Source organism: Cucurbita moschata, unplaced genomic scaffold (genome assembly GCF_002738365.1).
Source record: "Cucurbita moschata cultivar Rifu unplaced genomic scaffold, Cmos_1.0 Cmo_Scf00030, whole genome shotgun sequence".
Taxonomy (NCBI): domain Eukaryota; kingdom Viridiplantae; phylum Streptophyta; class Magnoliopsida; order Cucurbitales; family Cucurbitaceae; genus Cucurbita; species Cucurbita moschata.
In genome coordinates, this window is record NW_019268546.1 from 2,735,577 (window position 1) to 2,750,197 (window position 14,621).

Genomic DNA, 14,621 nt, shown 5'->3' on the forward strand with positions numbered 1-14,621 from the left:
AACTGACCAACGATGAAGAGATTTTGTTCAATTTTAGGTATAAATAAAGCATTTGGAATAAATTTTGTACCTTCGTAGCTTGTTATAACTACTGTACCGTTTTCCTTGACTTCCAAGTGTTCACCATTGCCAATCCTCACTCTCTTGACTTCAGTATCTCTAATTCCTCAAAAAACTCCTTGTCATATGTCATGTGATTTGTGCACCCACTGTCAATCAACTAGCTCTCGCTTGATTATTTGCCTGAGGAACAAGTGACAACAAACAATTGATCTTCTTCTTCTTGATCAACTACTTGTGCATCTACTTCTTTCACCTGACCTTTAACTTTGCAGATCACAGCTTCATGTCCAAGTTGATTGCATTTGGAGCATTTGACGTCAGGTCTTCTCCAACACTTGTATGGTGGATGACCTTTCTTCTCACAATGGCGCCAAGGTGGATAGGATTTTTTGAAACCTCCTCCTTTTGTCTTCTGATAATTGGCAGATGAATCTCCATTCGTCGATTGATTTTTAAAAATTTTCTTGTTTTTATACCTGCTGTTGTCTTGATGCTTAATAGGTAAGACACCTTCAATCACCCCTTGTTGCCTTATAAACCTCCTTTGCTCTTGTGCTTGTAAAGCATTCAAGGGCTCTATAAGAGAAATCTTTGACAAGTCTTTGGAGTTCTCCAGAGTAGTAATGGTGGCTTCAAACTTCTCTAGAACAATGACTAGCAGCTTTTCAACGATCCTGGAATCATTTAACACAGAACCAAGCAGTCTGTCAGAGTACTCTTTCACCGACTCCGACTCCTTCATCTTCTGCAACTTGAAATCCCTAATCAAATTCAGGACTTTCATTCTACGAATCCTCTCATCTCCTTCATATTCAGCCTTGAGATAATCCTAGATTTCCTTTGCTGTTTTGAAAGATATTATTCGCATGAAGATCATTTGAGATACAGTGACAAATAAGCAAGTTTTCGCCTTTGATTTCCTTGTCTTCTTTTCCTTTTGTAATTTGATTTGTGCTACAGTAGGATTTGCTGGAAGTGAAGGGACCTTGTAATCCTCTTCTATTGCTTCCCAAAGATCCAAAGCCTTCAGATAAGTCTCCATTCGAACTGCCCACATTTGATAATTGTCTCCATCAAAGACTGGTGGTGCGACAGTTGAAAAACTGGATTCTCCTTCCATTTTGATATCACAGATCCCTTTAGAAGATAGCTCTGATACCAATTGTTAGTGAAATAGTGAGTGATTGAATAGTTGATGAGAAGATTGTATTATGAAGAGCAAGAATGCTTTATATATATATACAGAGAATATAAAAAGATATTTAGAAAATCAACCTAAAAATTTGCAGAAAATCTGGTAACAAACCAGTAAACAAATCAAAATTAAATCAAATCAAAACTAAATCTAACTCCTAACGGAGATTTAATTAGATACTAACTGACAACAATCTAAATAAATACGTGATCTTTAACACATACGTATAAAGAGAAAATTTCAGATGAAACAATTGTTGCAAAGGTGTTGAGAAGCTTAACTCTAAAGTTTGACCATGTGGTGGCTGCCATAAAAGAAAGTAAGGATCTATCAATACTTTCCGTTGATGAACTAATGGGCTCGCTTCAGTCTCATGAGGCAAGAATCAATAGATCATTAGAAAGAAATGAAAAAAAGGCACTACAAGTGAAGGAGACAGACAACAACGAAGGCAACGAAAAGAAAATATTCATTTAGTAGGTAGAAGTCGTGGAAGAGGAGGATTTCGCAGCTTCCATGATAGTCATGATAACAGGGATAGATGGAGAAATGATGGACAAACGCAGTTAATGAAGAAAGTAATATAAGGAAGGTCATACAATGTTACCATTGTAGAAGGTATGGGCACATAAAAGCTGATTGTTGGTATAAAGATCAACAAATGAATTTTGCAACAGAAAATGAAGAAGAAGAAAAGCTTTTCATGATTTGTACTGATATTAATCCAAAAAAAGGTAACTTATGGTTTGTTGATAGCGAATGCTCAAACCATATGATTGGCATCAAATCTTTATTCAAAGAGCTTGATGGTATGCAAAGAATTAAGGTGCAACTTGGAAATACAAAAGAGATGCAAGTTGTGGAAAAATGCACAATGAAAGTCAAAACCAGTCATGGTAAGATAAAACTATTAGATAATGACTCAAAAGAGATTACAGCTGAAGTTTCTCCGGATGAAGAGACAAGGGTCAACTCCAGTACACTTCCTAGTGCCTCTACTGCAACACAAAATCTATCAAATTCATCATCTTCAGCATCACTAAATATCAACTCTTCTCTTGAAGAATTTTCGGATGAGACACCTCCAAAGAAGTATAAATCTTTAGCTGACATATATGCATCATGTCAATTTGCTCTTACTTTTTCAGACCCTATAAAATATGAAGAAGCAGCTGAAAAAGAAGGGTGGAAGAAAGCCATTAAAGAAGAGATGCAGTCCATTGAGAAAATGTTACATGGGATATGGTTGACTTGCCAAACGAAAAGTTCTATGGAGATTTACATAGGAGTTGTAAGAAATTGTGGTGACATGTTTATCAGTCTGATGAAAATTTACAAGAAGAGGTCTATGTAACACAACCGAGAGATTCATAAAGGAAGAAAAAGAAACAAGCTCTATACTTGAAATCTGTAACTCTGAATCAAGGGGGAGTGTTGAGATATGATTCAAAGTATTCAAAATTGAGATATAATTTAAAGTAGTTGAGATATGATTGAATGTATTCAAACTACCAAGATTTTAGGAGATTGTTAGTGGGTTTGAATTTATCGAGATTTTCATAATTTACTACTTCCAGTTAGTGTATAAGCCTATAAATATTGGAATTGTGTAACTCTTTAAGCATGGAGTGAGAAAACAATAATAAAGCATTGCAACTTTGATCTATTTTATTTTTTCCTATCTCTTTCACTATCCCTTTACCCAACACTTTCTTGTACCGCCATACGCACCCAAACATTACACCAATTGTGGCTGGCCCAACAGTTTCCAGAATGCCGTTGTCATGATGTTGATCCGGCTTATGCGACTACGGCATCCGCGTAGCTCTGAATACGCGCATTGGAGCTCTTCGCTCGATGTCTCAAGTTGTTTATAAACCGTTGTTTCGTCAGGCGATGACTTATTTCTAACACCTCCTTACTAGATCAAACAAATAAAGCTCCATTGAATGAATAAACTTCTCCCTCCCGAACAAGGGTCAGTCAATAGTTCGGGGAAAACCTATCTCAATGATGTTCAAAAATGGGAAAATCGTGCTAATTTCATATATGTAAGATGCGGAAGGTATTTCCTTCTTTATTTTGCTTTGTTAAACACCTATCATTGAACTAACTGGTATATAATCTGAGAATCAAGGGACTAGTGCGTTTGGGTCTGTGTTTCGGCTATGCAACATGGTGGAGATGTGGTTGTGCTTTTGCCATAGTCTTTCTATTTAATTGTTGTGGTTGTGTGTTTCAAGATTGAATTGTCACGATTCCGGCTACCTGATTATGTGGGAATACCTAGTTTTCCTCTCTAAGGTTGATTGAATCTGTCCTTATCCGATTGTAGGTCTGCATCACATGGATCCCTTGCCTCGTTTGAGTGCTTTTTTATTATTTTTTTTTTAATTTTTTATTTTTTTTTTATTTTTTATCTTCATCTGAGTTCCTAAATTTCTCATTGGAATTTCTTTCATTATCTTGAACTTGATAGTGAAGGTTTCAAAATGGGCTTTTTCTTCTTTTCTTTTTCGGTACGCCGCTCCGCGATCAAGGAGTGAAAGAACCAACAAGTGGGTTGTGGTGATGTCAGAATTTGTGCCTATTTATATCTATTTAGTGATCATTCTACTAGTTTCTTTGATCCCACTTGGTCTTCCTTTTCCATTTGCTTCAAATAGTTCAACCTATCTAGAAAAATTGTCGACTTATGAATGTGGTTTCATTCCTTCCAGTGATGCTAGAAGTCGTTTCAATATACGATTTTATCTTGTTTCCATTTTATTTATTATCCTTGATCTAGAAGTCACCTTTTCCTTTCCTTGGGCAGTACCTCTCAACAAGATTGATCTGTTTGGATCTTGGTCCATGATGGCCTTTTTATTTATTTTGACGATTGGATTTCTCTATGAATGGAAAAGGGGTGCTTTGGATCGGGAGTAGTCACTAGTGAGAGGGCAAAAAGAGGGGGGAAGGGCAAAGGAAAGAGGGATGCTTACATTAAGTCAATTGATTCGTCATGGTAGAGAAGAAAAACGGCTTACGGACAGTACTCGAGCTTCAAATCAATGTCCCAAGAAGTAAGGAGTATGCCTGTGTCTTTCAATGTGAACACTGAAAAAGACCTAATTCAACTCCACGTAAGATAGCCAAAGTACGGTTGAGCAATCGACATGATATATTTACTCACATTCTGGGAGAATGTCATAATTTGCAGGAACATTCTATGGTGTTAACAAGAGGAGGTAGAGTGAAAGATTTGCCAGGTGTGAAATCCCATTTTATTCTAGGAGTCATGGATTTACTAGGAATTTCGGATCGAAGAAGAGGCAGATCTAAATATGGTGCAGAAAAACCTAAATCGATATGAATGGAAGATGCCTTTTTCACTTGTTTTTCTCGATCAGTCATGGGAACAACCACAATGTTATGCCCCACAATCGAACTATATGGAGCCTTCTGATTGACCTCTCATGGAGTTTTCTACACTAGCCAAGAAAGAGTGTATTAGACTCTATTTGCCCGTGGAGGTGAGTGGAGGAAGAATAAAAAAGAGAAAGGTATTGCAACTAAGAAATAGTTGCTCGTTCATTAATTTAGTTGACCACTTGTTAGTCTTGCTACACTACACGACACGAGTGACGGGTGAAGTTGAAGCAGACACGATGTCAGTCGACTTCTGATAACTCTCTAAAAGTAGAGTTATATCAAGTCTTTTTGTAGTTAATATTGCACTCTTATTCACCATTTTCTTATTTATTACCCCATTTATTCTACTTAGTGAGCATGAAATGCGGTCTAACATAAAAAAAAAAAATGATTGGGCATAAATCGATCTTAATTGGATATTTAATTGAGTTATATGGTAAAATTTCAGACATTTATACTAAACCATGTGGGAGTAGCAAATTTGGAAACAAATGAGGGATGACATGGAAATTTTAAACCCACATCATCAGTCCAAGTGGGTCATTGACTACCCAATGAGGAACATCCTATGTGGATTACTTATTCCTTTTAAGCTCTAAAGGGGAACCATGCTCAAAATAAAAGGAAAAGGAAGACCAAGAGGAGAGGAGCCACACTTTGGGGAGAAAAATCGAATTACACAGCAGCAGCCTCTACTGTAGTGAACTGCTGTGAAACCAGAGAAGAAAAAGAAAACCCTACTCCAGCAGCTGTTGACAGCAGAAGGAAAAGGAGACCAACAAGGATTGATTAGGCAAAGAGGTGGACGTGAGAGCTCAAGAGGAGGAAACTTCCATTGACGAACAACAACAAACCGGGATAACTCTCTATTTCCTTATTCTCTTTTCTTATTCCATCAATTTTACATGATGAAGATGCGGATTCCTCTGTTTAATTCAGTTTGTATGGAGAGCTAAACTTTATAGGGTAGGCGAGAGAGTTTTATAAAGTTTAAGTATGTTGATGGTATGATTTTAGTTTATTAAAGAGTTGTTGTTAATGATTTACACGTGTGTTTAATTAACTACTTTACATACATAGTTGTTCTCTTATTCAGGAGAAGAGAGGGAGCAATGAAATCCTCTTTAATACTCTAGTTCCATAGCAAAGAGACTTGAAGGGTAATAGAAAGGTTAGAAATAATTATTCTTCTACAGTCTTGTTAATAGAAATTACAATGATTGGGAATCTATTAAAAGAAACTAAAATCTACCACAAAACTCAACAACTTATCTATTTAATCTCTCTTAGCCGAACCTTCCACATTATAATTGATTTTCTCATCATTTTCTGTTTTTCGACAGCAGTGGCACTTTGTTTTAGTTTTGTTTAAGTAGTTAAAATCACCAACACCCATTTGAATGTTACCCAAAACTCATTTAAATTCCAGCGATAAAATTAACCAAAAAGATAAGTTTCCTGTGGAATCGATAATTTACTTATTACTTACTACTTGTGATAGTGTATACTTGCACTTATTATTGTGAATTTTACATCATTTTATTATATACATTCACAAGCGATCAAGTTTTTGGCGCCGTTGTCGGGGAAACTAATTTGGTTATTTTACTTGTAGACTTTTGTGGGCTGGAGCCAACAAGAAGCCATAGTAAGTTGAGTTTTCTATTGTTGTATTTACTGCTGAAGAATTGAGTTTACTGCTGCAAAATCATGTGTATGAACCCACCTACGGGTTTGAAATTTATTTTGGATCCTGAAATAGAGAGAACATTTAGACGAAGGTTGAAGGAGAAAAAGAAAATGACAGAACATAATATACAACAAATAGAACTTGGAGCCCAGTTGAATCGGGAGTTTGAAAATCTAGCGATGATGGCTAATCAAGAGAGAATTACTGCCAATGCCATTTATTTAGCAGATGACAGAGAAAGAGCGATCCGAGCATATGCACACCCAGCTATGGAAGAGCTAAATCTGTGCATCATTAGACCCGAAATACAAGCAACCACGTTTGAGCTAACCTGTGATGTTTCAAATGTTGCAAACCATTGGACAATTTCATGGACTACCGTCGGAAGATCCCCACCTACATCTAAAGTCATTTTTGGGAGTTAGTGACTCATTTCGATTTTAGGGAGTGGATAAAGACGTGATTAGATTGAGCTTATTCCCTTATTCTTTGAGGGATGGTGCTAAATCATGGTTGAATACCTTAGCACTGAGAACAATTGATTTTTGGAATAGTCTAGCAGAGAAACTTTTGATCAAGTACTTTCCACCCACTAGAAATGCATGGTTCAGAAATGAGATTGTTGCTTTTCAACAGTTTGAAGATGAGAGACATTAAGCGAAGCTTGGGAAAGATTTAAGGAGATGCTTAGAAAGTGTCCTCACCATGGACTACCTCATTGTATACAAATGGAGACTTTCTATAATGGATTAAATATTGCTACTAAACAAGTAGTTGATGCTTCTGCCAATGGAACTATTTTATCAAAGACATACAATGAAGCATATGAGATTTTAGAGAGAATAGCATCTAGCAATTTACCATTCTCCCGTTGATTCCTATGAATATAGAAAATTTTTATTTCTCATTCATAAATCCATCTTTGTTTATGTTGCTAACTCTCCGTTTGGTCCACTTCTGGTTCATTTTGTTACTAAAAATGGAGGAGGAAACTCAGTACCAAATGCTTGGCAATCCTTGGTAGAGCTTATTTATGATTTCATGCCGAATCTGGTAAACGAACAAATAAGTGGTCTTTCCGAAAATGTTAAACAAAAGTTTTTCCCTCGCATCTCGGTCACTTTTACTTTTTCGTTATTTCGTAATCCTCAGGGTATGATACCTTATAGCTTCAGAGTTACAAGTCATTTTCTCATTACTTTGGGTCTCTCATTTTCTATTTTTATTGGTATTACTATGGGATTTCAATGAAATGGTCTTCTTTTTTTAAGTTTCTCGTTACCCACGGGAGTCTCACTACCATTAGCACCTTTTTTTTAGTAATCTCTCATTGTTTTTGCGCATTAAGCTTAGGAATACGTTTATTTGCTAATTATGATGGCTGATCATAGTTTCGTAAAGATTTTAAATGGGTTCGCTTGGACTCTGCTATGTATGAATAATATTTTCTACTTCATGGGAGATCCTGGTCCTTTATTTATAGTTCTTGCATTAATCAGTTTGGAATTAGGTGTAGCTATATCACAAGCTCATGTTTCTACGATCTCAATTTGTATCTCCATCAAAATGGTTATTTATTTATAATTGAACAAAAGCGAGGAGAGAAGCTACGAGACAAGAAGGGGAGAGGAGAGGAGAGAATATGTGAGACTGTAAAGGTTACAGAGTGAAGGAGAATTAATCTTGAGTCTTTACAGGAGATTTTTCTTTCATTTTCTTCATTTACAGTTCAAGAATAAAAAGGAAAATGAAGAACACGACGAGAATAGGTGATTGAGTTCAGGAGAAAGACTACTATTTACCGAGTGAAATCAGGTTCAGAAGTAATAGTCCAGGAGCGAAGACGAAGATAAAGTGAAATCAGGTTCAGTCGAATTAATGTTTTGTCTTTCCTCTCCTTTCTTTCTTTCAGTGTAATATAGGTAAAGGAGTTAAGTCGAATGAATCTCTTTTCTTTTACCGACTGTAAATGATAGGAAAAGGTTCAAGGTTTAGACTTGATCTTTTTCTTTTATTTACCGATCTTAAAGGTGAAGTAGCTCAGGGAATAGAGGTTCAAGGGAAGGAGAATGAATAAGGAGTCTTTACTTTAAGTTTCAGGAGAAAGAACAAATTTGAACCGAGTTCAAAGTGAAAGAATAAATAGGAAAAGGAGAATGAATCTTGTTGAGTTGAGTCTTGACTTCCTATTCAGTCGAATGAATCTTGAGTTGAGTCTTTGTTCACAGTGAAAGAATAATGAACACGAACTGAAGGGAATAGAGGTTCAAGTGAAGGAGAAAGAACCAAGAAATTTAGAGTGGAAGAGCGAAGCTGAGTTGACTCGACTAGGTAATCTCAGCCAAGGAATAAAGGATAGGGAGAGTAGTTCAGATGAATGAATCTTGAGTTGAGTTTTGACTTGAAACACTTTCTTTTGAAGGAGAAAGATAAGTGAAAGAATAAATAGGTGAAAGAGTTTTACCTTATTCAATCTGGGAGTTCAGTTCCTGATTGATATAAATCCTCTTAGATCTCATACGGGAGGAAACTATTGAACTTATACTTGATTCGGAATAGACAAGAATCGGCCTGAAAAAAGTCTCATGCCAAACATCGATGCAAAGGTTAGATTAACCCACCTCTATCTCCAACCCACTGCATTAGATGCGCATGTAGTCATAGTAGTCGGCTCAGAATGCCTCTGTTCTATACTAAAAGACTACTTCGGATCAATGAGGAATTACGTCGCTCTTTGATCTGTAGAATAAGGCCTACGAGCTCTCTTGATGGCAGAGATCTCTCCACACCAAGGAATCACAATGGATCATCCTTTTTCTTCCAATTAGTGAAGTGGGAGTGGGGAAGTTTGCTCTTGTCTGATGAATAAGAAGCATTATGCTATACGTCATTTTTGTTTAGTAACAAGCTTTGGAAAAGGATTGGGAAAACGGCTGCAAATAATCCGTAAGGTACTAAGCCTCTACCTATAAGTTTATCTTCGATAACACTCATTCACTCACTGAGATACGTATGCGACTCAATATCTCTAAGACCTCCCGAAGATCAAAAGCAAGTTGTTGGATAGTTCGGCTTTTTACTAACATATCATCCACATACACTTCCACATTTTTACCGATTTGTAGCTTGCTCACTAGCCTCTGGTAAGTGTCTCTCGCATTTTTTAGGCCCAAGAGCATGGTGGTATAACAGAAAGTTCCTACTTCGGTAATGAAAGAATCGTCTTCTTCCATTGCTATTTGATGAGAAGCTTTATATAGAAGATTGAATATCCGACAGTGGAATCAACGAGTTTATCTATCATGGGTAAGGGATATAAGGGATAACAGTATTTAGGGCAAGCTCGGTGAAGTCCACACACTTCCTCCACCCTCCTCCTTCTTTACCAGAACGAGATTGGCGAGCCACGCCAGGTAGTAGACTTTGTTGAAATAAACTTAAAATACCGGTAAAACTATAGCTTGGTCAACGGTTATATCCGGTAAAGCTATATTTGGTAAAGCTATATCCGATAAAGCTATATATAGTAAATAGCTATATATAGTATATGGTTAAATCTGGTAAAGCTATATATAGTAAACTGAACTATATATATATCCCGTCCGATAGAGGTTTGAAAATGTACTTTTTATTCTCTGTATTCTCTCTTATACATACTCATCAATACAAATTCTTTTAGCCAGAATTCTCCTTGCAATTTTCTCTATCCTGTTCTTTGTGTTCATCTAGATCGAGTGTGTGCGTTGTTGTGCGATCCTAACAACTGGTATTAGAGCTAGGCGAAATTCACCACGATCTGTGAAGATGGAAAGTTCAAAGATTAGAATTGAGAAGTTCGATGGATCCGATTTCGATTTATGGAAGATGCAAATTGAAGATTATTTGTACCAGAAAGATCTTCACGAACCCTTGTTGGGGGTGAAGCCGGATACCATGACCACGGAACAGTGGAAGCTCAAGATCGACAAGACTTGGGGCTGATCCGGTTGACACTATCCAGAAACGTGGCGTTCAACATCATCAAGGAGAAGACAACGTTAGATTTATTGAAGGCGCTGTCAAATATGTATGAAAAACCGTCGGCTATGAACAAGGTGCATTTGATGCGGAGATTGTTCAATCTACAGATGTCTGAAGGTGGATCTGTTACTGATCATATAAATGAATTCAATATGATTGTAAGTCAACTAAGTTCGGTGGAAATTAATTTCGAAGATAAAATTAAAGCGTTGATTTTGATGTCATCTTTACCCGAGTCATGGGATACTGTTGTTGCCGTAATCAGCAATTCTCGAGGATCTGATAAACTGAAGTTTGATGAAATTCGAGATGTAGTTCTCAGTAAAAGTATTCGCAAACGGGAAACTGTAGATTCCTCAGGCAATGCTCTCAGTGTTGATCGAAGGGAAAGAAGTAAATCAAAGAGCTCAAACAAACATGAGCGATCAAAATCAAAGGATCGAGAAAAATCTCCAAACAAACCCAACGTAATGTGTTGGAGCTGTGGGGGAAAAGGACACTTTCGAACAGATTGTACAAAACTGAAGAAGAAGCAGAATCATAAATCTAAAGATGATGATGATTCTAAATAACAACAGAAGATACTGAGGACGTTTTAATCCTTAGTGTGGACAGCCTAGCTGATTCGTAGATTTTAGATTCAGGTGCATCGTTCCATTCGTCTCCAAGTAAGGAATTGTTTCGAAATTTGAAATCAGGAAATTTCGGGAAGGTGTATCTTGCCGACAACAAAACCTTGGAGATTGAAGGGAAGGGAGATGTCTCCATACAAACTCCAGCAGGAAATCAGTGGACTTTACAAGATGTCAGATTCATTTCTGGTCTCAAGAAGAACCTGATCTCTTTTGGTCAGTTGGATAGCACAGGCTATGCAGCAGAGTTTGGAAAGAGTTCGTGGAAGATTGTGAAGGGCGCCATGGTTGTTGCACGTGGCACAAAATCCGAAACCTTATACACTACTGCAGAGTGTATAAACATGACTGCTACTGCTGAGAGTGCTTCCAATTCAAGTCTATGGCACAATAGACTTGGACATATGAACGTCAAAGGAATGAAGATGCTGACTGCGAAAGGAGATTTAGAAGGCTGAAAATCTATTGATATGGGTCTTTGTGAGAGCTGTGTTATAGACAAACAGAAACGAGTTAGTTTCACAAAAGCTTCTAGAGAATCGAAGAAAGTGCATTGGAAATGGTCCATACAGACGTCTGGGGACCATCTCCAATTTCATCACTTGGTGGATCAAGGTACTACGTCACCTTCATTGATGACTTTAGCAGGAAGGTATGAGTTTACTTTCTGAAACACAAGTCAGATGTGTTTACCACCTTCAAGAAGTGGAAAGCTGAAGTTGAAAATTAGACCGGCTTGAAGATCAAATGTCTGAGGTCTGACAATGGAAGAGAGTACAACGAATCGAAATTTATAACATTTTGTGCAGCTGAGGGAATTAGATTAATAAGAACAATTCTTAGTAAGGCAAGACAAAATGGTATTGCAGAAAGAATGAACAGAACATTGAATGAGCGAGCAAGAAGCATGAGGATCATTTTGGACTACCAAAGACATTCTGGGCTGATGCTGTGAACACAGCAGCATATTTTATTAATAGAGGGCCGTCAGTACCCTTGAAGTTCAAATTGCCCAAAGAAGTATGGACAGGAAAAGAACTCAAGTACTCTCACTTGAGAACTGTTGGTTGTACTGCGTATGTTCATGTTGATCTAGAGAAGAGAGATAAACTTGATGCTAAGGCTGTGAAATGCTACTTCATAGGCTATGGCTCTGACATGTTCGGGTACAGGTTTTGGAATGAGAAAAATATGAAAATCCTAAGACACTGCGATATGACCTTTGATGAAAATGTCATGTACAAGGACAGAGAGAAGATAAACTCCGAGACTACGAAGCAAGTGGGAGTTGAACTTGAGTGGCAGGAAAATTCACGTAGTGATGTTACAACATAAGCTCAAGAAACTCCTGATCCTATTGTTGAAGAACTAGATGTGGAGCAAGTTACACGTGAGTAGGTGTTGAGGAGATCATCCAGAACTATCAGAGCACCAGATAGATATTCAACCTCATTACATTATCTGTTGCTGACTGACGAAGGAGAACCAGAGTCCTTTGATGAGCCCTACAAGTGGAAGATTCAACCAAGTGGGAGCAAGCCATGGATGATGAGATGAGCTCACTTGAAAAGAATAATACGTGGGTGCTGACTGAGTTGCCTACATGATAGAGAGCTCTGTTGAACAAATGGGTGTTCAGAATCAAGGTTGAACCAGATGGCAGAAGGAGGTTTAAGGCTCGATGAGTAGTTAAAGGATATTCACAAAGAAAAGGCATTGATTATGCTGAGATCTTTTCTCCAGTTGTGAAATTAACTACTATCCGAATTCTGCTGAGTATTGTTACATTGGATAATTTGCACCTTGAGCAAATGAATGTAAAAACGGAGTTTTTACATGGAGATCTAGATGAGGAGATTATATGCAAGAACCAGAAGGGTTTGCAGCTCCAGGCAAGGAGCACATGGTGTGTAAGCTCAATAAGAGCTTGTATGGACTGAAACAAGCATCGAGACAATGGTACAAGAAGTTTGACTCCTTCATGTGCAAGAGTGGTTTCCACAGGAGTGAAAAGGATCAGTGTTGCTACCTCAAGAAATACACTGATTCTTATGTGTTTCTACTCCTGTATGTGGATGATATACTAATTGCTGGATCAAGTATGAGGGAGATAAACCACCTGAAGGCAAGCTTGTCTTTAGTATTTGAGATGAAAGATTTTGGGTACTGCGAAGCAGATTCTTGGGATGAGAATTTCTCGAGATAGATCTGCTAGCATATTAAATCGATCCCAAGAGCAGTACATTGAGAAGGTGGGTTCCAAATTCAAGATGAATGACGCTAAACCCAGGACTACCCCCTTAGCAAATCGTATTAAATTGTCAAAGGGGCAAACTCCCATGACAGTTGAGGAACGTGAGCACATGGCATCAGTTCTGTACGCTTCTGCAGTTGGGAGTTTGATGTATGCTATGGTCTGCACTGGACCTAACATAACACATGTAGTGGGAGTTGTTAGCAAGTACATGGCAAATCTAGGGAAAGAACATTGAGAAGTTATGAAGTGGCTTCTGAGATATCTGAGAGGTACATCCAATACTTCACTTTGTTATGGCAATGACAAAGTAGTTCTGCAAGGTTTTGTGGATGCTGATCTGAGTGGAGATGTAGACTCTAGCAAGAGCACATCTAGATATATCTACACTATAGATGGAACAATAGTGAGTTGGATGTTCAAACTTCAGAAATGTGTTGCTCTTTCATCTATTGAAGCTGAGTACGTGGCAATAGCTGAAGCTGGAAAGAAGATGATATGAATGACAGACTATCTAAAAGAATTAGGCAGGAAGCAGTGCAAGAAGATTATTTATACAAATAGTCAGAGTGCCATACAGTTGGTGAAGAACCCAATATGTGTTTGGAGGAGGCGATACCATTTCACTCGCAAGTTAGTGGAAGAAGGCGATATGTGTTTAGAGAAGATAGAGGGTGCAAAGAATCCAGCAGACATGTTGACAAAATGTGTTGATGTTGGAAAATTAAGGTTATGCAAAGCCTTAATTGGTATGGTGTAGTGATCGTTTGAGAATGAAATTCTTGGTTGACTGGATCAGTCTCCAAGTGGGAGAATTGTTAGGTTATGGAGTCTGCTCTCTTATTTATAGCTTGGTCAACGGTTATATCCGGTAAAGCTATATTTGGTAAAGCTATAACCGGTAAAGCTATATATAGTAAATAGCTATATATAGTAGATGGTTAAATCTGGTAAAGCTATATATAGTAAACTGAACTATATATATATCCCGTTCGCTAGAGCTTTGAAAATGTACTTTCTATTCTCTGTATTCTCTCCTATACATACTCATCAATACAAATTCTTTTAGCTAGAGTTCTCATTGCAATTTTTTCTATCCTGTTCTTTGTGTTCATCTAGATCGAGTGTGTGCGTTGTTGTGCGATCCTAACAGTTTATGGGTGTTTCTCTCACCCTATTATTAGTGATAGAAAAGGTATAAATACCTAATCCTTTTCTTGTAAAGTCAGAGCAAAAGAGAGCAAAAGAACAGAGAAGAAAGAAATATAGAGCAATAGAAAAGTTTTTTTTATTTTATTTTTTAAATCAGTGTTCTTTGTCTCCTTGTCTTTCCTCTCTCAACATCGGAGCATT

The 14,621-nt window shown here is 37.5% G+C and overlaps 1 protein-coding gene, 1 non-coding gene and 1 pseudogene across 2 annotated transcripts; 1 reads left to right on the top strand and 2 right to left on the bottom strand.

The window, feature by feature from the left end:
* Positions 1 to 235: 235 nt before the first annotated feature.
* Positions 236 to 1,183, bottom strand: LOC111464225. The gene is made up of 2 exons (XM_023108320.1): positions 950 to 1,183; positions 236 to 892 (listed from the first exon to the last, which is right to left on the bottom strand). The coding sequence occupies exons 1-2, from the start codon at positions 1,181 to 1,183 to the stop codon at positions 236 to 238; spliced, it is 891 nt and encodes a 296-aa protein (XP_022964088.1).
* Positions 1,184 to 6,544: 5,361 nt separating this feature from the next.
* On the top strand, positions 6,545 to 13,506 carry LOC111464226 (annotated as a pseudogene).
* Positions 6,967 to 7,074, bottom strand: LOC111464589. The gene has a single exon (XR_002714062.1). It is a non-coding gene; the product is annotated as a Plant small nucleolar RNA R71 (small nucleolar RNA).
* Positions 13,507 to 14,621: the final 1,115 nt, after the last annotated feature.